The 27,193-nt window shown below is 51.0% G+C and overlaps 1 protein-coding gene across 6 annotated transcripts in view; it reads left to right on the top strand.

The window, feature by feature from the left end:
• Nucleotides 1-3,716: 3,716 nt before the first annotated feature.
• EBF4 (EBF family member 4) overlaps nt 3,717-27,193 on the top strand; it is a 77,671-nt gene continuing 54,194 nt past the window's right edge. For all 6 annotated transcript variants that reach the window (XR_014777603.1, XM_084774226.1, XM_084774228.1 and 3 more), the window contains exons 1-7: nt 3,717-4,150; nt 4,625-4,746; nt 15,579-15,735; nt 15,993-16,056; nt 16,190-16,245; nt 18,078-18,151; nt 19,120-19,188. Coding sequence is in view for 5 of the 6 variants with exons in the window: in XM_084774226.1 (XP_084630352.1) it covers nt 3,845-4,150; nt 4,625-4,746; nt 15,579-15,735; nt 15,993-16,056; nt 16,190-16,245; nt 18,078-18,151; nt 19,120-19,188 (848 nt within the window). In the remaining variant the exon portion in view is untranslated. The remainder of the gene's footprint in view (nt 4,151-4,624; nt 4,747-15,578; nt 15,736-15,992; nt 16,057-16,189; nt 16,246-18,077; nt 18,152-19,119; nt 19,189-27,193) is intronic.

Here is a 27,193-nt window from a genome sequence, read left to right as displayed (position 1 = left end):
AAACAGTATTACCTCAAGACCAGACTTAACAGAAAAACCAAACCAGCCCCAAGTTCCTTGACATGGTGCGTGAGGCATCAGCATGTCACCCCAGGTGATGGCATCCCAGTCCCACAGGCGCATCCTTCTGGCTGATAAGTGTATCTGTCCTCCCAGGCCTGGGCCCTTCTGTACTTGGCCCACTACCCATCCCCGCTTCTATGGCGGCCCAGCATACTCTGGAATAACACTGAATGTTCATGCATCTGCCACCGTGAACTTCAGGAGGCCACAGCGAGGCTCTGTTTTCCCTCGTGCTCTCTAGCACTGGGCACATGATAAGAATCTTTTTGAGCATGAGCGTGAATGTTCATAAAGCAAAAAAAAGTAAAGAAGGTCTGGCCTCCTCTGGCCTTTAAATTCTTGCCTATAGAGCAACCATAGTATGTAGAAAGGGGGAAATCTTTCCCAAAACAAGATAAATAATGCAAAATAAAATGTCACTCTGAGAAACAGTGCTCTGGCTGGATCTGAAGAAGAGATACTCAGCTCTGATCCCAACAACTCCTCCAACATTTATCTAGGTGACAGCTGGAGTCTTCTGGAACCATTGCCTCTTGGTTCAGCAGCTCTAGCCCAGAAACCCTTCACGAGTCTGCAGGATCTGCTAAGCTTAAACACCATCCTGGTTGGCTCCTTTCTTTTCTTCTTTTTCTTTATTTCTTTCTTTCTTTCCTTTTTTCTTTTTCTTTCTTTCTTTTTTCTTTTCATTTTTTTCTTTCTTTTTTTCTTTTTTCTTTTGCTTGTTTGTTTGTTTTCAAGACAGGGTTTCTCTGTGTAACCTTGGCTGTCCTGGACTCTCCTTATAGATCAGGCTGGCTTCAGACTCACAGAGATCCACCTGCCACTGCCTCCCCGGAGTGGGAGCAGCAGAAGGATGGGGTGTGTTCAGGTGGGCACCTGGGAGACAGAAGAGGAAGCTGGTTCTTTTCTATCCCATGGGGTTAGTTAGGATAGAGTAGAAACCATACAAGTCAGGAGGGCCCCACTAATGACAACTATCTCTCAGTGCCACTCTCCTAGGCCAACTAGTCCTTATTTTCTCTGGTTATTTCTGGACACTTGTCCCTCAAATCTATTTAGAGCCACAGTGCAACACCAAAGAGGCACAGGGATTCACTCTACTGTGCCCTGGAAAGAAAAGCAATATTTAAACTCGAGCAGCCGTGCTGGAGGGGACAGCAGAGTCAAGAGACAGCCCAGGGCATGGGAATGAGTTCAGTCAAAGGAGAGGTTGTTTGTTTGTTTGTTTGTTTGTTTTTGAGACAGGGTTTCTCTGTGTAGCCTTGGCTGTCCTGGACTCACTTTGTAGACCAGGCTGGCCTCGAACTCACAGCGATCCGCCTGCCTCTGCCTCCCGAGTGCTGGGATTCAATGGAGAGTTCTTTGTGTGCGGCAAGAAAGGAACTGACAGAGAAAGGAAGACAAGAGGTGAGATAGAGAGAGAGAGAGAGAGAGAGAGAGAGAGAGAGAGAGAGAGAGAGAGAGAGTGGATCAGCCAGCAAGGAGCCTAGAATGTCCCTAAACAATCCCTAAATGTGAGGAGCCATGAGAGACACTGAGCTCTTCCTAAGAAGGTTATATATCCTCCTTGGTTTGGAGGCTTAACCTGCACTTAAAAACCTGCAACAGGAGGATGAGGTATGTTCGGGTGGGCACCTGGGAGACAGAGGAAGAAGCTGCTGGCAGAACAGGACATGCATCTCCGTCAAGCCAGGGTGGAATCTAGTGTTGAAATGTGTTTGTTACCATCAGAGATATTCTCTGTGGGTACTGGGACAGGGAAAGGGGCATGGGAGATCTGACAGGGTAGCTGCAGGTGGAAGGGAAAGGTATCAAAATGACCTGCCCCATCCCGTGGATAGCAGGAGGGGGTGATGGGGACACATTGGCCTGTGGGAACTAAATTGTGCCACTGTGGCCTAGAGGCCCTGCCAGTTGTGCTGGGAACTCTTCCTGGAGGCAGGTGCTCACATCCTGCTCCATGGTCCAGCCCAGCTCTACTTTCCCCAGTTGATGGTCAACACTGACAGAAAACAGAACAACAACAATGGGGAGGGGGGGTAAAGAGAGGGGGGTAGAGGGAGGGAGAGAGAGAGAGAGAGAGGAAGAAGGAAGAGGAGAAGGAGAAACAGATCACACTTCCTGCCTGTGGGGTAGCTTCGTCAGATGGGGGGGGGGGGAGAGATGTGGGGAGTAGATTCTGTGCAGGAGGTCTGGGGGCCAGAAGTCCCAGAAGTCCATGCAGTCAAAGCAGAAGCAACAGTTCCAGAACAGGGAGGAGTCAGTCTGTGAGCCTGCAGGAGTAGCCAGCCCAGATTGGCCAAGCAGCCTTAGGGGAATACTCCTGTGAATGTCCGCAGGGGTCGTAGGAGGTGGGGAGGAGAGGGAGGATTTTTAAGAATGGGAAGTCTAAGCCAGGCCTAGTGGCTGGCCTGTGTGAGCCCAGCACTCAAACTCTCTGATGCGGCTGTCACCTGACAGGTCTGGGAGGGCCTTCAATTCTGCATTTCTAACAAGCTACCCATGTCAATGCTGGTGACCCAGGAGCCCTGCTATGAGGGACAAGGGCTAGTCAGCTAAAGGGACGCAGAGGCCGGGTGGGAAAGGGTTCATTTTGAGAAACCTATTTTTAATAATTCCACCCCGGGGTAAAAGCTGAGGCCTTGAGAAGTCTGGGTGAGACTGGCAGTGTCCCGTCTTGTTCCTTCATAGGTGACAGGTGTTGAAAAAAAAAATGGGCAAAAAGAGGGAGAGTTAAGACCAAAGAGGTCAGGAGAGGAGGCAGAGGAACTCTGTGTCTCTGGGGTCCTTCCTCTGGGTCAGTGTTAGGCAGGATAGTAAGGGCTGACTTGGAGCGTGCCCCACTCCATCCCCAGGAAGATGGAGATCTGAGCCGGCAAGGCCACCCCATTCCCCCCTTGCTGTTCTGCAGGAAACTGCTGCAGTCAATCCAAGGTTTGCGGATAGCCTGTAGGATGCACAGAAATGGATATGCCCCCATGGTCAAAGGCCAGATGATTTCTATGTAGAAATAAAAGATGGGTGGACTCAGAAAGAAGACTTGGGAGAGTGGAGGTGAGCTGGGCTCTTAACTCCAAGCCTGAGTCCTACCAGTCCAACTTGCTATCAGAAGTCAAGAGGTTTCTCAAAGGCTCGGATGGGAATGTAAACTCAAGTTTAGATAATCCAAGGACAGGAGCAAGGATGGAAGGTCCAGGGCTGATGTAGCTCAGCAATCCTGTGGCCCAATCCAGTGAGAGACCCTTGAGCACTAAGCCACAGAGGTTAAGCCGAGGTCAGATGGTTCCAAATGAACAGCGACTACCAGAACCAAGTGTTGGCTGAGGCAAGGGCGGCGCGTAGAAGTAGGAAGAAGATGGGACCACAAAGATGCTGGGGGCACCGTCTGGTGGCGACGGGGAGGCCGTGGTGGTTCCCGAGCGCAGTGTGACGAACTGCACAGCTTAGACCGGGCTCCCTTGCCAAGCAGCCCCCAGCCCGCCCTGTCCTCGCCTCCCTCGGCCGGGGCCAGCTTCCCGGCGCCCTCCCGCCGTGTCTCCCAGGCGGTGGCCCCCAGCCCCGCCACCGACTCGCCAAGGTCCGCCCCGCCGCCGCGGCCCCAGCCCGGCCGCTCCTCCCCCGATGATGTCACGTCCCTGGCCGCCCCTCGGCCGGCCTCGCGCCCCGCCCCCGTCTCCCCTGGCCCCGAGTCCCCTGGGCCCACCCGCTTGCGACAGCCCTCCTCCTGCCCTTGCTCCCTCCCTTCGGCTCCCGCTCCCCAGGGAGCGGCGGTGGCGGCGGGATGGCCAGGGCCCGCGGCCAGGCCCCGGGGAGCGGCGGGCGGCGGCGGCCGCGGCGGGGAGGCGCGGGGACCGGGCCCCGGGGGGACTCGGCCGGTCTGCTGCTGCTCCTGCTGCAGGTGCTGCCGCCCGGGGCAGCGGCAGGCCCGGGGCGCCGGGGCACTCGGGGGGCTGGCGGCAGCTGCGTCTGCTGGCCGGGCACCGGCCCTGCTTTTCCGCGGGACGCGCGACTGCTGCTGTTGCTGCCGCCCCGGCCACCACCGTCGCCGCCGCCGAGCTCCACGGCCGCAGTCTCCCCCTCTCGGATGGTAATCAGCGCCCCGCGCGGGCGCCGCGGGCGGGCGGGGGGGAGAGGCTGGCGCGCGGGAGGGGGGGCAGAGGGCGGGCACCTCGCGGGGCGCTCGAGGCCCCCCCCCCTCCGACGACCGCGGTGCTGGGCAGCCGCCAGAGCGCGCCTCTGGGGCGCCTCCGTGCGGAGCGGGTGCGGGCTCCTCTCAGTCTGCTCACCGGCGCTCAGGCCGCGGGGGAATCCCTCCATCACCCCGCCCCGCGCCCCTGGAGGGGAGGGGACAACGTCGGCGCCTGGGGACTCGTTTTCTCTGAGACAGCACCCGTGAGGCGAGCATGCACTGAGGCTCCTGGACTCCGTGCAGCGCTGCGCACCTGGAGGTTCCTGGTGCCGTCGGGTCCGGCTGAGCTGAGACGTCCAACGTCTCGGCGGGACGGGATCCCTGGCAGTGGGGGGCGCCCACGAACTGGGGGTCCGTATGTTCCCCGCACAGGACGCTCTGCCCCGCGGTGGGCTCCACCTGAAAGAGGAACCGCTGCTGCCCTCCAGCCTGGGCTCGGTGCGCTCCTGGATGCAGAGTGCGGGTATCCTGGACTCCAGCACCGCAGCGCAGAGGTAAGCGCTCCACTCGACCTAGCTAGAACTCTGGTTGGACCGCTTCGAGCCGCCTGCGTCCTGCGTCCTGCGTCCTGCATGTTTACCTACTGAAGAGAGGGGTGGAGGGAGTCCTAACTCTTGACTGTCCTGACGAAGTCTCCTCTGTTCATCCGGTGTGAGTTTGACTTCCTCCTGAGGATATGGGGCGGGGTTGCTCACTAGGGTCCAGGGCTCTGGAGGTGGTGCCGCCTCCTCCTGCACACCTTGATCCATGCCCCGCAGTTACTAACGGTCTAGAGATGTCCAACTCCTTCTTCCTGAGCGGTCTCTACAGTTCCGCGGCTACCCAACAAGAAAGGCAAGAAACTCTGTGGTACAGGGCCGGGGATATGGGTGGGGCTGACGAGTGGCTAAGCCAGTGGGGGCAGTTAGCCTTGTTGAACTGACCCCTCTGTCGGGTCGTTTTGGGTCGATCCTAAAGGAGACTGGACGCTGTTGGGAATTAGCAGGATCTACTCTGGTTACTCTTCACGGGGAGGCATAGGGAGACTTCGTAAGAAATGGACTTGGATGGGGATTTCGAAGGCTCAGTTACCGAGTCACTGCAGCGGCTGGAACCCGGTCTCTGTAACATTCCCTCCAACCATACAACATGGACTGGAGGTCGTACATCTGAGCAAGAGCTCACAGTGCCTAGCACTAGGTAGGGACTGTCCCTGCAGACAGCCAGGACAGGGTGGGCACTAGGTTTTTCCGGAAGTTTAAATAGCTGTTGTCCAGCATCCAGGACGTCGGCTAGGGGTTGTCAAAGCAGATCAGGGCTGGCACACTATTCCCACTGATATATTCAGACTTGTGCAGCTATGACTTGAAGTGCACCCCAACCTCACCCAGTAGTAGACACAGAGTGTTGTGTTGTTGTTGTTGTTGTTTGGTTTTTCCGAGACAGGATTTCTCTGTGTAGCCTTGGCTGGCCTGGACTCACTTTGTAGACCAGGCTGGCCTCGAACTCACAGCGATCCTGCCTGCCTCTGCCTCCTGAGTGCTGGGATTGCAGGTGTGTGCCACCACGCCCGGGTGATACAGGGTGTTTTGTGGACAAAGGGAAGCAGTGTTTTTGCATACCTGTCTTCACAGCCTGCAGAGAGTGCTGTGCTCTCTGTTGAGTGGTCTCTTGGGGACAGGAAAGGGTGTTGCAGGTGAACCAGATTTAGGAGTGATCTACCTAGAGACTCTGAAACACAATCATAATTGTTTAACACGATGCTATCAGTGTGATGGTATATTTCCTTCCCATTTTCCCCTTTAAAGTTTGTCTTGTGCTATGCTTAAAACTGTGTGTGTGTGTCTCCTTTTCTGTTGATTTTGGCTTTTTCTTTAAGTTGAGGTGGCTGTGTGGAGTTCTAGTCACTGGGTGTATTAGAAGTTCCTCTTTCTTTTGGACTTTGCTCTCTACTGCGCCTGGTCAGCAGGTTTGATGAGACGGAAGCAGAAGTGACAGGGAAATATCCTGAAAGCTGGTGAAGGAGCAAGAAATCTGGGCATGGGACTTCCGACATCATCCCCACCAGTTACTGACAGGGTTATCTACACAGAGAAAGGTGTCTGTTCTGAGTCCTCAAGGCCACGTAAGTGAAGCCCAAAGGCTCGGGCAGTTTGAACAGAACGTCCTTCGGCCTGAGCTTGCTTGTCCCTAAGTCTGGAAACCTCCATTACAGGACACTGATGGAGACTTTTCAAGCTGTGGGTGACTCTTCCCACTTCCAGAGGGCAACTTAATCCTTGGCTCTCGCTTCTCTCCAATTGCCTGTGATGTGATTTCTCCTGTGTGTATCTTACCCCCTCCCCCCAATTCTCTACTCAGGTCCCCCATCCCAAAACATAACAAGAGATACCACCCTCCCTACCCGTCTTCATTCCTGGCTTCGTCCTCTTGCACATCTGCTTGCTGTGGGTGACCTGTGCCCTCCTCATCGTCACCCCACAGCCACTTGGTTTTCGAAGCTTATGGATGCTCAGTTTCAATCCCAGTGTGTCCCCAGATGCCACTTTAAACAATTACACTCCGGTGCCCTAGGCCCCCTCCCTCCATGACGTGAAGGATAACGTAGACTTCTGGTCCTGCACCCTCATTTGCCACTTTAAGGATGGCTGCCACAGGCTGCTGGCATAACCCCCCACTTCCCATGGAGCTGGCATTCAGGGCTCATCATAGTCTGACCCCAGCTTTCTTTCCCAGCTTCCGTATGATAATGGCCTATAATGCTGGAGAGTCAACAGGGCCCTTAGCATCACACATCCACTGAATGTCCTTCCTCCCCACTCAGGGGAACAGGTTTTTTTTTTTTTTTTTTTTGGTTTTTTGAGACAGGGTTTCTCTGTGTAGCCTTGGCTGTCCTGGACTCACTGTGTAGACCAGGCTGGCCTCAAACTCACATCGATCCACCTGCCTCTGCCTCCCGAGTGCTGGGATTAAAGGCATGCGCCACCACGCCCGGCTTTAACAGTTCTTAAGGTCACCTAAAGATGCTTACTACAGGTCAGGCTCTGTGTGTGTCCTCTGCTGTCCCTGTTCTTCGGGATGTGCCAACTGAGGCTTTCCTGTAGGGCAAAGATGGCAGCTTGGGCAGTTCGCCTAGATGGCTCCAAAAGCCTTCCCTATCGGCGCCTTTCTTCACCTCAGTGTGTTCCATCAACCGGCCCCTGCCTCCCTCAGCTACCCCCTCTCCGATTTTATAACTTAGACTTTACAAAAAACGTGAAAGTTTTGAAGAAAAGTAGGCAAGGAGGAAAAGGCCCCAAAGGCTCGCCAAGATCAGTGAGGGGGCCTCTGCTAGCAAGAAGGAAAATTCTGAGCATGGTAAGCAGGGGAGAGAAGAGGAACGGGATACCCATCTCACAGGAAGGGAAGGCTGGTAAAGAAGGTTCTGGCTCCCTGCCATGGTCTCCCTAACAGGGATATCTGCTCCAAGATGCCTGGCCATTGCTGTGCCTGCCCCCTGCTCTGAACCAATAGGAATTTATCTCTGAGACCTGGTCCCAGCCCATTCCCCCATCCTCCTCTCTGACAAGCCTTCCTGCTTAGCACAGGGGTACCACTTTTCTGGTGTGCTTCCTAAGCGGGTGGTGGCAGGGATTAGAGGGGCCTGGCCAGCCCTTCTCCTGCAGTAGTTCTGGGAGACTGAAGGACTGCCCATTCTACCGGCCAGTCACTGCACAGGAGCGAGGCCTTCGAGAAGGAAGGCGGCTGGGGATGTCTTTCCTGTAAGCGGCTGCAGGCTAGCCTCCCTGCTAGGAAATGCTTTTGTTTGCTTTAATAATTAATAGCAGCTCTTCATCCTGGAACCTGGCTGGCAGGCAGGCCTGTGGGCGGATGGCGAGAGGGTAGGCAGAAGAGAAACGGGGTGAACAGCTAGTAGGTTGAACTGAAAGCCCTGGGGGAAAGTGGTGGCACACACTTGTGAGAGTTTTCTTCCCCTGCGTGTTACTGCCTTTACCGTCTTTGATATGCATCGTGGCTGGGTTCTGAGCATACCAGGGCCTGGGCAGAGCTAGGCCAAGAGATCTTGGCTGGAGGCAGGCACATCAGGATGATCACTGTCAGTCCTGGGTGCACAGAGGATGCCTAAGGGAGAGCTTGGGTACCAACGGGATGCTTACGGAAAGGGAGGATATGGGAGAAATGAACGTGGAACTCCTGCAGCCTGTGCAGGATGAGGAAGAGAAAGGATGGATTGAGCACAAGAGCTTGAGGCAAATCTCAGGGCAGTGATGAGATTGGACGGGGGGGGGGGGGGGGCGGCAATATGTTTTTGTTTCTTTCACCTTCTGGTAGAGATAGAGAGTGGTCAGCAGGGTCTGCTTCCAATGCCGACGACTTCAGGGTGCGTCCCATTAACTCAACATCTCAGGCTTGAAGACCGATCAGGCTCAAGCCAAAGTGCTGCTGCTCAGAGCCCTGGGCCGCCAGGTGGGCCAGACTTAACATTTGGCAGGAAAATGGAAGGCAGAAGCCCCCAGGGTGACTTGTCCTCTAAGGGGATGCAGATGGCTATTGTTAAAAGTTGCTATTTATAATAAGTATATGATCAAGCATGAGCGTTTATGAATAGAGAACAGAGACTTTGTCTACTGGAGATTTCTGGATGCCAGAAGAAGAGCCCTGGGGCATCCTGCTCAGCCTTACAAGGGAACATCTCTAGGGACCTGCTGGGTGGGCTCAATAATAGCAACCAGATACTCCCTTGCCTTGCCATGCCAACGAGCATCCCTGTGTGCCCTGGAGTACGGCTCACCTCATTGGCTCTGGCTGTGAAGGTCAGGTTGTCCTTGTCCGTTTGACCTCAAAGTCCCAAACAGTTCTCAAGAAGCCTAGGCATACTAAAGCTTGCAGCAAGGCAGGGCTCTTCTGCCCAGAAAGTATCTGTGCAAACTAAGTTGGGTTTTTTGTTGTTGTTTTTGTTTGTTTTGTTTTGTTTTTCAAGACAGGGTTTCTCTGTGTAGCCTTGGCTATCCCGAACTGGCTTTGTAGACCAGGCTGACCCTGAACTCACAGAGATCCTCCTGCCTCTGCCTCCTGTGTGCTGGGATTAAAGGCATGTGCCACCATGCCTGGCTAAGTTGTTGTTGTTGTTGTTTTCTGGTGTCACAGAAAGTCTCCTTAAATCTTGGGCCTGGGTAAGAGCAGAAGATGGGATGTGATGGAAACACTGTAGTGAAGGCTCCCTAGTCAGGGTTCTCTAGGACAGAAACAAGCGCTCTACCACCTCAACTACCCCCTTTCCCCCCACCAGCCCAGAGCTGAAAAGAAAGTGTTTTGACATTGTATGTGGAACAACTTTTCTGAGAAAGTGTTGTTTGTTTAGAAAAAAAAAAAGTTAGCACGACTGTTTTGGTCACTCAGCAGCATTTATCTGAAAAGGGCATATTCTCTGTCTCCTGTGATGCTGAGTGAGTGAAGCCTCACTGAACTGTGGCCTCCCCCAGTGCACATGGTGAGTAGGCCTCTGCTCACCTGCACTCATCGTAAGTCTGGAATCTGCAGAGTTGCCCTTAGGCCCCAGGGGCTCAGGTACTTCTGGGGGGCTGACAGTTGGGACCCACACTTCGCTTAGTACCCTCGGTTGGTAAAGGGTCTCCCTCAGCCAGCATCTGCTTCCTAATGCTTGAAGGCTTGTTTAGGAGCCAGACCTTCTTGTCTACACATGGCAGCGGGGAGCACAGGAAGAGGGGAGGATGGGCAGGGGAACAGCGGTGGGAGCTGGAAAGATGACTCAATAGTTAAGATAGATCCATTGTTTGGATCCCAGCCTCCACATCAGGAGGCTCATGGATGCCTGTAATTCCAGCTCCAAGGAATTATACACCCTCCTCTGGCCTCTTTGGGTCCACCTACACACACACACATGCGAATACACATAAAATAAACTTGGAGGAGATGGGGGTTGCCTTAAAAGGTGACAATGCCTATCTGGAGTTGCTGGATAGACCCTAAGTCCCTGGTCCAGGACTCAGGTCCTTGTCCTGTGTTTTCATCGTTTCCCGTAGACTTGAGCCGAGCCTACCTACAGTGATCCCTTGATGGGCTGCCTTCTCACCTTTGTCTCCTCCACGTCTGCGGTTCCTGGAGTCAGTCCAATAAGCTGTTGATATTTTTGTTTTGTTTTGTTTTGTTTTGTTTTCACCCCAGGGAGTTCTCTGCTTCTAGGAGAACATAAATGAAACCCTTGCCCCCCTTCTCTAGGGTTCAGGGGCTCTATCCTCCCATCCCTCTATCTTCCTTTTAGATAAAGAGCATGCATCTGTGAACATCTTGAAGTTTCTTCCCACCCTCCGGTGGTTGTCTTGGACAACCCCACTTTGGAGAGACGCACAGCCAGAGATACTGGCATTCATCTCTGTCTCTCTGGCTGAGCAGAGAGCACCCAGTGCTACCTACATCTCATGCCTGTGCCCAGGATGTGGCCACGGGGACACTGTCAGGCCACTGGGTACTCTGTGCATTGTTGCAGCGTGTCTCATGTTCCTGTCTCTTCTTTAACTGTGGTTTGTTTTCTCATTACAAGAGCAGCAGCTTCTCCCAGGGGGAGAAAAGAAAAAAAAAATTTTTCCCCTTCCTCCTCCTCAAGTTTCTCCCAGTGCAGCTTGCAGTTCTAACCTGAGAGGCGTTGATCACCTACTGCAGTTACAGGCACATGAGCAGTGGGGACAACCAGGAAAGGAAAACACGCTCCAGTCTGCTTCTGCTTTCTTTTGCTTTCTGCTCCTCTGTACAACACATTCCTTGTATTGTTCTGTGTCGGCACACAGAGAAAATACTAGACTCTTTACAGCAAATCCCCCACCCCAACCCCCCATGTGATCTTCGTCTTTTCACTTAACTGCCTACGGCGTGACTGAGGCGAACTGGAGACTTCTTCCCCAGGCAAGGAGTGGAGAATGGGCCTAGCCGGGTCTTCCCGTTCCGTTGGGCCAACCTCAGTCTGAAGGGGTCTGAAGACTGTCATTAATATTGTTCTGCGGTAGCTGATGATAATGAAAATATTAACTAGTCAGTGCTGCCCTGTGGAAGGCTGTAAGCCTGAGCTGGGGTGGGGGTCTGGGTGCCATGGTACCCGGCTGAGAGAGAGCATGCTGTGGGGCCTGTGAGATGGCTCGGTTTCTCTATGTCTCACCCCACCCCCACCTCCACCCCCCAACACTGGATACTGATCCATATCCCCTAGGGAAACCTGCTTTCTTCCCCCTTTTCCCTAATCTTTGTGCTCTTTCTCTCTCCCAAGTAATCCTGTTCCACAGGGAAGGCGGGGCCCAGCATAGGGAGTTTGGCCTAGGGTCTAGGAAAAACTTCCAGGCTGGTTCTCGACCAGCAGGACTCCGGACTGACTGAGATTTGCCAGGAGGCCTGGGGTGGGAAAGGAAGCTCAGGCCACCATCAGTTCCCTCTGCACCAATTCAGAAGCCCTGAGCCAAGCAAGGCCTTTTGCTTAGAAAAGACCTATGAATTCTGTACTTTCTCAACACGCACCTCTCCTCTGCCAAGGCTTTTCTGTCTACTTTCTTCCCAGTGTCTGCGAGCCTATCAGACTCAGAATAAGGATAGTGAACAACAGTGAGAAGATTGCTCTGCAAGGCTACCCCCTTCTATCATCGGTTCTACTTGGTGGTTCTTGAAACCATCCCTGGCAGAGTGCAAGCTAAGCTGGCCCTGGAAGCCAGAGGACGGAGCTCAGAGTTGATGTCTCATTAGCATATTCATCCACAGTAATCAGAGACCTGCTGTGATCAAAAGCACTCTTAAGGCTTCCCTGCCTCTCAGCCAGGTTGAGAAGCTGACAGAGGGTGGTCAAGTCCCCACTTGAAAGGACCGCCACCTAGCCAGGAGGGAAAGGGGACAATACTCCTGGAGAAGGGAATCCTCCAGCAGGGAGGAGTGTTGGGTGCCATCCCGCCATCACATCCACCCCCTAGTACACCCATTCCCAAGGCCACTGTGGCTCCCAAGAATTCATCCATGAGAAATAACAGTTCCTTTTTTTTTTTTTTATCATTTGCTGTTCTCTGTGTGAGTGAAAACATAGCAACCGCCACATTCTCTGACAGCCTAGATACTATGGCCTAGTGAGAAGCCAAAGAAAACAGTAAGCTGATTCTATATTGTTTTAAATTTGCTTGTACTTATTTGCTTTTGGGGATGAGGTGCTTACAAGTGGCATGCTTCACTTACAGAGGCCAGAGGATAGCTAGTGCGGGTTGGCCCTCTCCTTCTGCCACATAGGGGTAGGATTTGGATTCTGGTTGTCAGAGTTGGCAGCAAAAGCTTTTTACCCATTAAGCTACCTCACCGGCTCCTGGTTTTTAAATTATGTGGAAGAAAATATTAAGTAGCAATGGGTTTGGTAGGCATTGTCACAGTGACATGCTTGATGGGCATCTGGGATGATGTTTGTGTATGTGTGCATACGTGTGGTCGTGTACGGGTGCATACATGTGGAGTACATAAGGAAGTCAGTGTACAGCCTCATGTCATTTTTTTTTTTTTTTTTGCCTTCTGTTTGAGTCAGGGACTCCCATTGACTTGGTCAGGACTCCCCAGGGATCCCCTGTGTCTCTCTCTCTCTCTCTCACGATACAGCTCCATGTCTGGCTTTTTTAAATGTGGGTTCTAGGTCCAAATTCAGGCCCTTGTGTGTAGGAAGCACACGCCTTGCCAACTAAAGCATCTCCCAGCCCTGGGCATTGGTTTTTATTTTATTTATTTATTTATTTATTTATTTATTTATTTATTTATTTATTTATTATACATATTCTGCTCACATGTGTGCCTGCCTGCCAGAAGAGGGCACCAGATCTCATTGTAGATGGCTGTGAGCCACCATGTGGTTGCTGGGAACTGAACTCAAGACCTTTGGAAGAACAGATGCTCTTAACCTCTGAGCCATCTCTTCAGCCCTGGGCATTGGTTTTTAATGGAAGCTGGCAGAGGCTACAGTGCTTCCGCGACCTGAAATGGAGAAGCCATGCGCTGTCATTTCTGTTGCATTCTGTTGGCCATGCAGACCAGAGAAACACATGGTGGGTGGAACCTGCTTCAGTGCATTGGGAACCATCATCTTGGAGTCTGGGTACCAAGTATGTGGGAAATACTAGCCTGAGCCACCTGAAGCACAGTCCATTCTTGTAAGCTGTCCAAAGGCCTTCAGAGCCCCCATCGTGTGCTGTGAATCACTTTCCCCAGCAGTGTGGCCACAGACTGGGAACCCTGTAAGAAACATGCTCCAGAGTACCTGGCCTAGAGAAGGAAGTCTGAACTTCCTTTCCTAGTGTGCATCTTCTTACACAGTCTGGCAGGAACTTCCAATGCAAACTTTTCTCTCCTTGCTTTACACCCCAGGAGTGTGTGTGTTTATGGTGTGCATGTGTGTGTGCATGCATCTTTTCATGCGTGAGGTCATACGTGCATATGTGTGCATGTGGAAGCCCATGATTAATGTCTTCCTTGGAGTCTTTGTTAATCATTCTCCAACTTGCTTATTGAGGCAGAGTCTCTGTGTTAAACCCAGAGCTCATCTATATGGCTAGGTAGGGTATCTCAGTTGAACCCAGAGCTCATCTAAATAACAAGGCAGGGTCTCTCACTTGAACCCAGAGCTCATCTATATGGCTAAGCTAGCTAGCCAACTTGTTACGGGTACCCCCTGTCCCCGCCCTTTTAACACTGCCATATCTCCCAGCATTTCTGTGGGTTCCGGGGCTATGAAGTCAGAGTCCTCACATTTACATGGCAAGTACTTCAAGCACGGAGCCATCTCCCCAGCCGCAACCCCATTATTCCCTTTTTTCTTTCTCTCCTTTTTTCTCCTCTTTCTCTTTCTCTACTCCTCTATTTATTTTGAGGCAGGGTCTCCTGTGTCTCTCGCTCACCTCCACCTCACTATGTAGCCGAGGCTGAACTCTCATCGTCCGGTCTCCACCTCCAGAGTCCTGGGATTACAGGTGTGCCCCGCCCACCTTGGGGTTATGTGGCCCTGGGCACGGAACCCTGGGCTAGCTAGCACTCTTCCCACTGAGTGGTTCGCTTTTTGAAATCTGAGCCACCGACATTTGCTCTTACAGACACTCTGGACTGTTTGTTCTCTTTCCTCTTCCACTTTACTGAGTTTATACGTTCTCCCTGAGGGTTGGGGGGGAAGCCATAGTCTCTTTAAGTCTGTCCCATATCCCACAAAAGAGTTATTATCCTTTGTTGTTTTTGTTTGTTTGTTTGTTTTTGCCAGGTGTGGTGGCTTATATCATAACCCCAGCACTTGGGAGGCTGAGGCAGGAAGATCACAGCAAGCTTGAGGTCAGCCTTAACTACATAGTGAGTTCCAGGCCAGCCTAGACTACAGGCCGATGAGACCCTATCTCAAAAACAGCTGTAAGACATGACAAAACCAAAACACCAAACAAACAAACAAAAAAACACACCAGGCCCAAAACAGTATTTTCTTCCCTTGCTTCTTTCTTACCTGGTGACATATTTGGGGCCTGGGGTACCCATATTCTGACCCTTGTTACATCTCTGCCCGTGAGTTCCATCCTCTTCTGGGCACTTAGTTCTGGTCCTGCATGCTGCGTGCTACAGGGTTTGCTGCTGGAGTTCAGCAAGAATCTGGTAAATGAGGCCGTATTCTTCTCTTCCTCCTTGCTTCTCAGCAAGGTTTCTGATGAGCCAGGAGCAAGCCTTTCGTAAGGCCAAACGAGGAGATCCTCCTGCCCGGAAGCTGTGCCCTCTGTGCCCTGGAAGGGTAGGCACCATCTATACCCAGAACCCAAGGTCTAGGACAGGCAGACTAACAGCCTGGGACCACTCAGCATCCCTGCTGGTGTGATGGACATTGCGTGGTAGGCAATGCCATAGTCTCAGTCAAGCCCTAGTTGTAAGCTGGGGTTCAGTGGAAAATTCATTCCAGAACCTCCCAGGTGCCCCTTGATGCCATAATACACACTCCTAAATGCCTCGGAATAGAATAATGAATTGATTTATAGTTTATACACTTGATTTTAGAGATAATCCTTCCTAAATGCAAGAAAAGCCTGCAGTGGGGGAGAGAAACACCTTTATGCAGCCCCTGTGGTGTTGCTTCTTCTCAGAGAAGCAAGCTGCGGGGGCCTCGGTGCTGGAGACCCCTTTATGAACTGCTGTGGTCCTGTCTGGGGTAGAAGGGCTCATCTAATCCGACCTCTTGCCCAAACTCTTGGCATGTCGAAGCCTAGACCTGGCCAGCCACCTTCCCTGGCCGGAAGCACAGGGGTCTTTCTCACTGGAGGGCCCTTCCGGTGGTTTTCCAGTTCCTTTCCTCTCACAGTGGCGTGGGCCTGGCAAGAGCACATTTTGAAAAGCAGCCCCCCTCCAACCTCAGGAAGTCCAACTTCTTCCACTTCGTGCTGGCCATGTACGACCGGCAGGGGCAGCCCGTGGAGGTGGAGCGCACAGCCTTCATCGACTTCGTGGAAAAGGATCGAGTGAGAGGCTCATGGGCTGGCCTGGGACTAGCCCTGGGAGCGATGGGAGGGCTTCAGGGACCCTGCCATACACACACGCACCCTGGGGAGGATGAGTGGATGAACGCTAAACGAGTGGGAAAGGATGGGGGAAGTGGCTGGCTGGAAGGCAAACAGAGGACCGTGGGATTAGGGTGAGGGTGTGGGTGAAGGAGTGCATGGATGAAGGAGGTTGAAGGCCCTAAGCACTTGAGCATCCTTCTGTCTTGCCCTTGCAGGAGCCTGGGGCAGAAAAGACAAACAACGGGATCCATTACCGCCTTCGGCTGGTGTATAACAACGGTAAGCAAACTCTGGGTACTGCAGCAACCCTGAAACACATAGCGCCCTCATCAGGGCCAGAGAGGGCATGGGTATATTGTCACCTGAGGCATCCCCCCTGTGACAGCAAGCTCTTTCTGCCTTCCCACCCTAGGACTTCGGACAGAGCAAGACCTGTATGTGCGCCTCATCGACTCCATGTCAAAGCAGGTGAGCCGGCCTGGCTCTTGTATGGATAAGTGCTTTTAGTGGCCTAACCTAGTTCCAGTCCCAAAGCAAATAACGACTTATATCCAGAAGGCTCTCAGTCACTGTGGTGGTGGTGGGGAGGGTGGGGGGGGGGGTTGTAGGGAGCACACCGAGCAATGGCAACGGGACTGGGTGGTGACTGAGGGTAGGAGCCTAGAAAGAAAAGGACCTACAAACAGGAAGACTGGAAGGCCCAGAGGCTAATAGGCTAGGAAGCCAGTTTGAGTAAACACCCTTGACCTCTCTCCATCTCTCTGTTGTACCTTTACTCTCACTGGTCTAGCTCTCCCAGTTCCCTGCCTATGGCGAGACGATTGTGTTTTTTCTCTTCAGTCTGGAAAAGAAAGTATTTCTTAAAGTCACATTCCTTAGCAACCCAATCTTAGCCAGGAAACGGGGTGGGTAGTTTATTGGTGATGAGGGAGAGAACACTCCTCAGGAGAGGAGAAGGATCAGGACAGGAAGACACCTAGCAAGCAGGTGGTCTCAGGGAGAGTCCAGCCTCAGCCCGGCACACGGGGATCACTGGAATAGAAATGACACGGGAGTTGGTGCCCTTAGAAGGCAGCATCATCTTCTGTCTTCTATCAGTCAGCCATTGGCTGGGGACCATGCCTAAGGCGAGAGCACACATTAGAGGCAACTCTACTGAGAGCAACTCTCATGAGAAAGCCCGCTAGTGTCATCACTAACTGCAAAGGGGGGTGGGTGGGGTGGGTGGGTGCACTGGGCCAGAAAAGAGAGCTGTGTGCAGTCGCAGAGCGTGTCCTGCAGACACGCAGCTCCTTGCTGATAACGCTGGTCCCAGGAAGGAGCCCCCGGGCTGACAAAAGCAGTTCAGGGAAGCAAACCGGATGCACTCTGAGAGGTAGCCCAAGTCTCAGGGCTTTCAGAAGCGTGCTGGCAGAAACGGCTTGAGTTGTAAATGGGCCAGATTAGTGGGTCTGGAATAAAACATGGCAACTTGCACGCTCTTGTATGGGTAAGCGTTTCTAGCAGCCTAACCGAGTCTCAGTCCCAAAGCAAAGAACGGCTTATGTCCAGAAGGCTCTCAGTCACTGCGGTGGGGGGGGGGGGGGGGGAGGGGGAAGCACACCAAGCAATGGCAACAGGACTGGGTGGTGAATGAGGGTAGGAGCCTAGAAAGAAAAGGACCTACAAACAGGAAGACTGGAAGGCCCAGAGGCTAATAGACTAGAAAGCCAGATGTACAGGTTAGGAAGCCCACTTCCTGTCCAGGACAGGGAGCACTGGGAGGCTGGGAAAGAGGAGATCAGCAACCCAAGGGCAACATACTGGTCTGACCTGGGCAAGTGTTAGGCGAGTGGGAAGAGGCAACTGAGTGGCCTGATCTGGAAGTTACCAGGGCTTGCTGAGAGGAACCATATACGTGAGCAGAAGCCACTGTACGCATGGAACAGCCTGGGCAGAGGGAGATGCTAGGAGTGGGTGGAAGGAGGCGTATGATGCAGGGTGGGGCCAGGGACCTGCTGCGCCACCAGCAGGGAGTCTTGCCACCCAGGTGACGGTCCTGTTGGCCGGTAGGAGGCTCTCCTCCCCCTGAGCCAGCTAGGCTTCAGGCTCCTGCTTTGCACCCCTGGACTCCTCAGATCAAGGCAAAAGGACACGATCTTTCTTGGGGTGGGACCTCTCCTGGACCTTGGTTCGGGAGACACGGGGGGTGGGGGGGGGCAGAGCGACAGGCTCATCTATGCTTGCCACGGGGACTCCTTCCCCGGTGAGAGGAGCCTCCTTCCTTCCCCATGAGCCTGCACGCTTCCTCCTCCCCCCAGGCTATCATCTATGAGGGACAGGACAAGAATCCTGAGATGTGCCGGGTGCTGCTCACTCACGAGATCATGTGCAGGTAAGATGGGCAGTGTCACCCAAGATGTACCTTGGTGTTGGCAAGACAATGTAGCTTGTCAAGATGTAGCTCAGGTCCCCCTGTCAGGCCCTGCTCCTATGTCACAACACCTCCAGTTCCCTGGGGGAAGTTTGGACAGGGGGGTGGTGAGCTCCCTGGGTACAGCATGGGCGGAGGAGACGCTCCTTAAGGACCCATTAGCCTGCCCTGTTTATGTGACTTCTCTAAGTGTTTTGGTAAGAGAGGTCTCCTAGTGCTACTTGAAGCTTAACTAACAAAGCTCCAGGGAGTAAGCCCTCTGGGTAGATGGGTACAGGCTGGGCTGGGCAACCCAGAGGCCTCTGGGATTCGCTAAGGAGCCTGGTGGAGGAAATCTAGCTGCCTAGTTGTAAGAATTGCTGGGCACCTCTTTGGTAGGGAAGTTGAGGGTGGGGATGTGGAATACAGCTCTTAGCTACCCCTTCCCTGTGCCCTAGAGCTTAGCATTTGCTGAAGGGTCTCCCCGGATATACCAGTCCTCAGAGGCAGCTCCTGATAAATGAAAAAAAAAATGTTAAAAAACCTGTAGTTGAGACTACAGCCAGCCTTAGAAGGAAAATGATTTAAAAAAAAAGAAAATTAGAGAAGGCCTCTGAAGTGCCGGGCACAGGACACGTCTGGGTCAGGATGCAGCTGACAGGAGCAGGCTCACTTTGTGCTCATCCAAGAGGACACTACAGGTGGCCCACTGCTTGGTGGCACAAGGGTTTCATGGCCAACCTCATCCCTAGAACTAGGCTGGCAAGAGTCCTGCCAAACCCCTGCCTGGCTTTGTCCCTCAAGTCCCAGGAAGAGATTCATCTGCACAGAGGAATTCTGCACCCAGAACAGGCTATGTGAGTCCTCACTGGGGCTGCACCCCCGCCCCCCTGCAACTCTCTCTCGCTTTCACCACCACTACTTTTTGTGTTTCTTCATCTTTTCTTCAGCCGGTGCTGTGACCGCAAGAGCTGTGGTAACCGGAATGAGACGCCTTCAGATCCAGTCATTATTGACAGGTACAGGCTTGGGGCGGGGCCTGGACTGGGGGAGGGGCCTGGACTGGAGGAGGGGCCTGGACTGGAGGAGGGGCCTGGACTGGAGGAGGGGCCTGGACTGAGGCACTAAAGCATAAAGCAGAGAGGTGGGAGCAGAGAGGTTCCCTAAGGGGCTATGTGGATGGCTCTGAGGCCAGTGAGGCGTCATAAGGGACCAAAGAGATGCCAGCCGTGGCCCGCTGAGGGAAGTCACTATGACAAGCTCTCTGGAGCTGTAGTCCCCGCCCCCTTTATCAAAGGAGTCAGAGAGGAACAAGGGTATGGCAGGAGGTTCAGGCAGAGATGGTGACGACCATGCGTGGAGAGACTGACTGCACAGAGTGGACAAGGTGCTGATCCCGAGGAGTTGAGTCAAACGCAACTCCTCGGAGTGCTAGCATTACAGATGTGCTAGCACTACAGATGATGTGCACTTCCACACCTGTCTTAACATCTGGATTTTGTTACGTAAGGAGAGACGTCACAGAGATAGAGAGATGACATTCAAAGATGTCTACAAGGTTTCAGACCTGATCAACTTGGAAGAGGGAGTTCATTAGAAAGGTGATTTGGGAGAGAGCAAGTTTGCAGCAGGGTGAAATACTGGAATTTGGTTGTAGCCACACCATGTTTAGTAGGCTAACTAAACACCCGGGTAGGAGGTTTAAAAGAAAGTTGAAAACACGAGTGGGGAGACCTAAGGGAAGGTTATAGGCTGTGGATACAAATGAGAGTAATTGAGATGGGGGAGTAAGTGTTGGCAAAAGACAGGAGAGATCTAAGGGCTGGACCTGAGGTGTCCAGTATTTAGCTGTCATGGAGGTGCAGAACCAGCAAAGGAGAGTGAATAGAAGATGCCACGAGGTGAAAGCAATGTCACGGCAGCGCCATGTCTTGGAGCTTAGATCAGAAAATGCCCCAAGGAGGAGGCAGTTGAGAACGGCAGTGAATATCGCTCAATACCTGGGCGTTAGATTTTGCAGTGTCAGACTTTGAGGTCAGCTATTGATGACCTCGGTGGAGGTGAGGTGCGTTGTCAAGACCTTGTACAACTCCAAGGGTTGACTTATGGGGCGACAGGAGAATGAAGGAGTGACCCACAAATGGACACGCAGGAAAGCTGGCATTGGACGGTCTGTAGTCAATCTGATAGGGGAGCCTTGGCAGTGTGTGTATCATATACAGTTCAGTGGGCACGGGGTGGGGTGGGGGTGGGGCCATTGACCACAGCTGACCAAGGAGGTGGGGTTATAACGCACACACGAACAAGGAGGCAGGTTTAGCTAAGCTCAGCAGGAGCAATCTCTGAACACTGGGCGGTGGGAGTGGGTCTGCACGCACTGTCAGCATTCGAACTCAGACCCAAGGAAGGCTCCCCATCCCTGTGAGCCTTAGCTGGGGAAGGCTTTGCCACTCCCGTAGGACTGAGCTGCTGGGTTTCTTGACATGTCGTCGGTGTCCATGTCAACAATACACATTCAGTCAGGACTTCTCGCTCCCTACAGCGTACACAGAGAATGGGATTGCAGGGTTCAGAAACAGGCGTAGACAACCTTGACGGGGTCAGAGGAGCAGGGCAGTGGCTGGAGAGATGAAAGTAAGGATGAGGAAAAACCCAAAGTGATATGCTGAGAGACATCATCAGTATGCAAGAAAGAGAAGGGAGAATTTCTGTGTTAATGTCCTGCAGCTAGCTAGCAAAAAGGGCAGTACACAGGTCGATGAGCTGTTTTCGTTTTGTTTTTGTTTTTCAAGACAAGGTTTCTCTGTGTAGCCTTGACTGTCCTGGACTCCCTTTGTCGACCAGGCTGGCCTCAAACTCACAGAGATTCGCCTGCCTCTGCCTCCCCGAGTGCTGGGATTACAGGCACGTGCTGCCACATCCAGCTCAATGCACTGGTTTTTTTCTAAGAGCAAAGACATTGGTCCAGGGAAGCAGCAGGGAAGAAGACAGAACAGGAAGTGAGTTAGGGTCGGGGCTTGCAGAACAGGTGAGTGCTTGTATGAGCTTAGGTGAGGGGTTGCCAGCTAAGCACAGTGATAGCTGGGATTATGAGAATGCTTTTTTTTTAAAGCAGTTTTTTTTAAAGATTTATTTATTATGTATACAGTGCGCATTAGATCATGTTATGGATGGTTGTAAGCCACCATGTGGTTGCTGGGGATTGAACTCAGAATGCTAAAAGCATGTGCAAGATGGCATTTACGGAGCTGAGACAGGACTCAGGTTGACTAAGGAGAGGAGTCTAGGAGAGGGAATGTACGTTCAGATGGGACTGAAGACTTGTCGGAGATGAGTGAGTAGGCAGGAGTTAGAAGCAGGTTGGAGAGTTGGCTGCCTGTAGGTGGGAGTATTCTGTGCTTGTATTTATTAGTAACATGTGGCCAGCGAAGGGCAAGGAGGACCGACAGTGTCGACACAGGGGGAAAAATGCTCAAGGAGTGGGGTGGAGAGCATACCGGAAGGAAAACATCCGTGTGGATATTGAGGCCATCAGGGCTTGTGTAGAGGAGCAACACTGGGGCTGTAGATCGTGATTCAGGAGAGAAAGTTCCAAGGGCTGACAGCCGGTGTGAGGTTGGCAAAGAGCTGCTGCAAGCCGTGCCTACCCTACTTTCCCTGACTGTGCCAGTGACCGAGCAAGTCTCCCAGCGACTGTCGGGTCTCCTTCTTTCAGTGTCGTGTTGCTATTAACGGTCTGTTCATGTTTTGTGCTAATTTTTTTCTTAAGAGTTGGCGTCTCCTATTGACTTATCTGATAGAAATTAGTCCTTCGTTACGAGTTGTGCGTATTTATTTGTTCTATTTGGCTGTTGTCTTTCAACTGTGCTTGTGATGGGACTTGTCCAGTCTTTAACTTTAAAAAAAAAAAATACTCTGGGTTTTGTTACATTTCGAAAGGCTTTTCTGCTAATTGTATTCTATTCTGGGCATGCTAAGGATGAACCCCAGGGCCTCATGGGTACTACTGAGGTGCTGTACTGCTGAGCTACACCTTCATCCCTAAGATTACTTTGGGGTTGGACAGAGGACGTAATGATTAAGAGCACTTGTTGCTCTTGCAGAGGCCTGGATTTAGTTCCCAGCACCCGCATGATGGTTCACTACCATCAATAACTCCAGTTTCAGGGCATCCAACACCTTCTGACATCCTAGGGTACCAGGCACACACGTGGTATACATACATACATACATTCAAACAAGCACTCATATAAAGTGATTTGCTACAGCCTTAAAAAAAAAAGTTATGTCCTATATGATACATACAAAAGAAAAATAAAATAAAAATGTAATAATAATCGATATATAGCTGTGAACATACTGATGGATGAGTGGAACATTAAAAACAACACCGCTGATGCTAGGCATGGCGGTGCATGCCTGTGACCTCAGCGCTCAGGAGGAAGAGGGAGCCCCGGAGTTAGGCTACATAGAGGCCCCGCCTCAAAACCGCACAACCAAAGCCCCCACTGATGCTGCCTGTGGTAGAACAATCCTAGTGGTTGGAACACTTCCATAAGATGGTGAACTAGAGACCAGCCTAGTATACACAGGGAAACCCTGCCCCACGAAACAAAACAAACAAAAATCGCCTCACCGCAACCAGCACTTTCCTGTTTCATACTGTTGTCTAGACCTTGCGTGAAGATAAGCGTGACCTCATTATTTCTAAATGAAGTTATCACAGGTTGTGTAATCTCTAAGTAGTATGTTGTGTAGTTAGCGTTGTGTTTGTTGTTGTTTCTTTCTTTGTTTTGCTGTTGTTTTGAGACAGGATCTTACTGTGCAGCTCTGGCTGGCCTAGAACTAGATGTATAGACCAGGCTGGCCTTGAACTCACAGAGATCTGCTTGCCTCCGCCTCCCAAGTTCTTGGATTAAAGGCATGTGCTGCCGTGCCTGGCCTCCATTTTTATTTTTCAATTATTGGGGATATGTGTGTGTGTGTGTGTGTGTGTGTGTGTGTGTGTGTATGTGTGTATGTAGGTATATATATACACACACATATATATGTATAATATTTGTTGTTTGTCATTTTTGAGACACTGAGTAGCTCAGGCTGCCATCGAACTTGTGATCCTCTTCCCTCTTCCCTAGTACAGAGCTGGGGCAGTAGGTGTTTGCTTCACACAGTTCCCAGTTGATTTCAGTGACCTCTTAGTGCTTTAATCACTATAAAGTGATGATGATGATGATGATGATGATGATGATGATGATGTAGGAAAAGTATATAGGGCAAGTCCTTCACTCTCCCTAATTTTCTCTTCAAAAGAATATTGGACATTTGGGCCTTTTGTGTTTTCATGCATATTTTAGAATCTGCTTGCATAAATTTTCACACCAACACTCACACACACTACTTAGTGTGCAATAATATCCTTTGATTAATATTACAATGAATACAGCCTATTTGTCCATCTATACCACTGCTTTTAATGCCCTTTGGTAACATTGTATAATTTCTCAAAGCCACATGTATTTACTGTTTTTTTGGTATTTTGAGACAGGGTTACTCTGTGTAGCCTTGGCTGTCCTGAACTTGCTTTGGAGACCAGGCTAGCCTTGAACTCACAGCGATCCGCCTGCCTCTGCCTCCCGAGTGCTGGGATTAAAGGCGTGCGCCGCTGCTGCTGCCGCCGCCGCCACCACCACCTGGCTGTATTTACTGTTTTCAGTCACTCATTTACTCAGTAGTTGTGGAACAGCACTGTGTCCCAGGCACTGGGCAGACAGTGTATGTGCCAGATTCTGATATCAGGTAGACAGGAAGCTAGAGATGAGGTAACTAAGGAAGACTGCAGCTGCATTGTGGTCAGGATGCCTTTGTGGTTTAACACTCTTGAAAATGCAGTTAAGAGGCTGGAGAGATGACTCAGAGGTTAAGAGCACTTTTCCTAAAGGACCCCGTTTTAATTCCCAGCACCCACACGGCAGCTCACAACTGTCTACAACTGCAGTTCCAGGGGATCTGATACCCTCACACAGACATATATGCAGTTAAAACACCAACAATGTATATAAAGTTTAAAAAAAAAATAAGTTACTTTTAAAAATTAAAAAAGAAAATGCAATTAAATTGTTCAAGTTACGTCATAAATTAAGGCCAGAGAGGGCACGCCCTCACCCACGTGCATTCACAGAGGGCCTGTGTTCTCAGAAGACCTGATATCATTATAATACTACTTGCATTATGTCTTTTTTTTTTTAAATGTGTGTAATTGTTTTGCCCGTGTGTATGTATGTGCACAAGGTGCATGCCTGGTGCCGGAGGAAGTCAGAAGAAGGCATTGGGTCCCCTGGGACCGGGGTTGCAGGTTTGTGTGAGCTGCCATGGGGTGCTCGGAACCAAACCTGGGTCTTCTGCGAGGGTAACAAGAGCTCTTCAGCTCTGAGCCGTCTCTCCAGCCCCCTCCATCGGTGGGATTCTCTAGAGGAGCATGGCAAGAAACACTCTAAAAAAAGACATCTGGTCTACCACGACTTAGGAGGAAAAGGGTTACCTTATGTAATGGATCTGCCACTTAATCTCATAAATACTCCCGAAAAACCTTTTTTAAAAATCCAAAAGCAGGGGGCTGGAGAGATGGCTCAGAGGTTAAGAACACTGTCTGTTCTTCCAAAGGCCCTGAGTTCAATTTCCAGCAACCACATGGTGGTTCACACCCATCTATAATGCGATCTGGGCCCTCTTCTGGTGTGAGTACTATATAAACAATAAATCTTTAAAAAAATAAATCCAAATGCAGAACCTCTTGCTCTGCTCCCTGCCTTGGAGGCAGTCCACAACAATCTCTTGTTTACTTTGCTTACTTCGTTAAATAAACTTCTGCTTAAATTGTCTATGTCTCTTGACTGAATTCTTTCCTTCAGGAGGACAAGACCCAAGAGACCGCTGGAAGTTTTAGGCTTTCTATATAAAAGAATTAATGAAGCAGGCAAAAATACTTGTCCTCGTCGAAGGACAAAGCAAGAGGAGTGAGCTGATAATAATTATTCAAGAAAATGTTAGCCGTTTTGGCCTGTTGTGTTCTCATGGAAATCTGAGGGTCGGCTTATGTGACGTTGAAGTCTTTTAGGAGGAAATGGAGAACTAGGGACAAGTGAAAACAATTATGCTGGAGCAGTACAGTTTTAAATGGAATGGCCATACTAGGCTGAACTGGGAAGGTGGACTTTGAGGAAGGACTTGAAGAGAAGAAGGAATGAGCCACTCAGACACACACACCTCCTCACGACCATTCATGTCTTCACTTTCCATTGTAAATGACATCTTTAACTGTATTATTGTGAAGTTCATACACATGCGCAATGAAATAAGATCATATCTACCCCCGATTTCTCCAGCCCAACTCATCACACCCATCCCATACCCCTGCTGTCAACATCCCCTCACGCCTCCCCCCCAATTTCATGTCTTTTTAAAAAATAGTTCACTGACAGCACATGTACATGGGTATGGGTCATGCACTGAGCATGGGAATCACACCAGCAATGACATCATAAAAAAAAAAAACTCTCCTTCTCTGGGCAGCTATCACTGTCCAGTGGCTTCTCAGTAAGGAGTGGGGCCTGGAGATTACTTACCCCAACTAGAATTTTGGGGATGCCTTGACCTTGTGCAGGTAGCCACAGCTGCTGTGAGCTCATGGTTGCAATGGCCACACCCTGTCCAAAAAACAGCATTAGCCCCCCTCCTGGCCCTCCCGGCCTTTCTACCTTCTCTTCCACCATGTGCCCTGAGCCTTGGTGGCAGGGTTGATAAAGATGTCATGTTTAGAGCTGAACATTCAGTCTCTCCCTCTCTCAGCACTCTGACCAGCTGTGCTCCACTGACTGCTACCCACTGCAAAAAGTAGCTTCCTGACCAAGGTTGAGAGCAGCCCAGGTCTATGGGTATAAACAAAAATCTGTGGAAGACACTTTGACAGTATGACCACTTAGCAAAACAGTAGGAAGCTCTACCCTAAGGCCTGTGACCTACCCAGCATGGACTTTCACAATTTGTTTTGAAATTTTAAGTGTACACACACACACACACACACACACACACACACACACACACACACACACACACACAGAGTTTGATGCCTGGAGAAGCCAGAAGAAGGCATCAAATCTCCTGTATCTGGAGTTACAGATGATTGTGAGCCACCATGTGGGTGCCAGAAACCAACCGTGGGTCCTCTGGAAGAGCAGCCAGTGCTCGTAACCAATGGTCTCATCTGTCCAGCCTCACCCGCGGACTCATGACCACGTGTGACACTCCCTCGGGCAGAGCCGTCATGCCCACATGTCACTTGTTGATATCCAACTGATTTTCACATGTCATCTTTTGCTTTGGCTTTCTGTGCTCATGTTATTTTACTTAAACAGCCATTTTAATGATCCAAGCCAAGTGTATGTGACTTTTCTTGCTTTATTGCACCGTTTAGGACTACGTGTTCAGCCTTGATTACTGTAAGCATTGTAAAGTAGGTGTGGTGGAGCCTTTAATCTCAGCACTGAAAAAGCAGGGGCCAGCAAAATTCTGCAAGTTGGAGGTCAGCCTGGTCTATAAAACAATTTTAAGCCAACCTGTAAAAAACAAAACAAAACAAACAAACAAAAAAACAACAACAACAAGCAGCCAGGCACTATAATGGACATTACTTTGTTGTTTGTTTTTATTTGTTTGTTTCCAAACAAGGTCTTTCTGTTTTGAACGCTCTGTTCTTGAACTCACTCTGTAGACCAGGCTGGCATTCCTCTCTCTGCCTCCCGAGTGCTGGAATTAAAGGTGTGTGCCACCACTGCCCAGCTGCTTTGTTGTTTTTTGTTTTGTTTAGTTAGGGCCTCCCTATATAACTGAGAATAGACGCAAATTTGCCATCTTCCAGCCTCAGCCTCCCAAGTGCTGGGGTTATAGAAGTAAGCTGCCATTTGTGGTTTGTTTTAAGATTTATTTATTTACTTGTTATATGTGTATGTGTGCTCTATCTGCATTTAC

This window comes from Acomys minous (assembly GCF_964271855.1).
Source record: "Acomys minous genome assembly, chromosome: 3".
NCBI classification, from domain to species: domain Eukaryota; kingdom Metazoa; phylum Chordata; class Mammalia; order Rodentia; family Muridae; genus Acomys; species Acomys minous.
The sequence above is the reverse complement of the archived record's forward strand: the minus strand, read 5'-3'. Positions and strand labels throughout refer to the sequence as shown.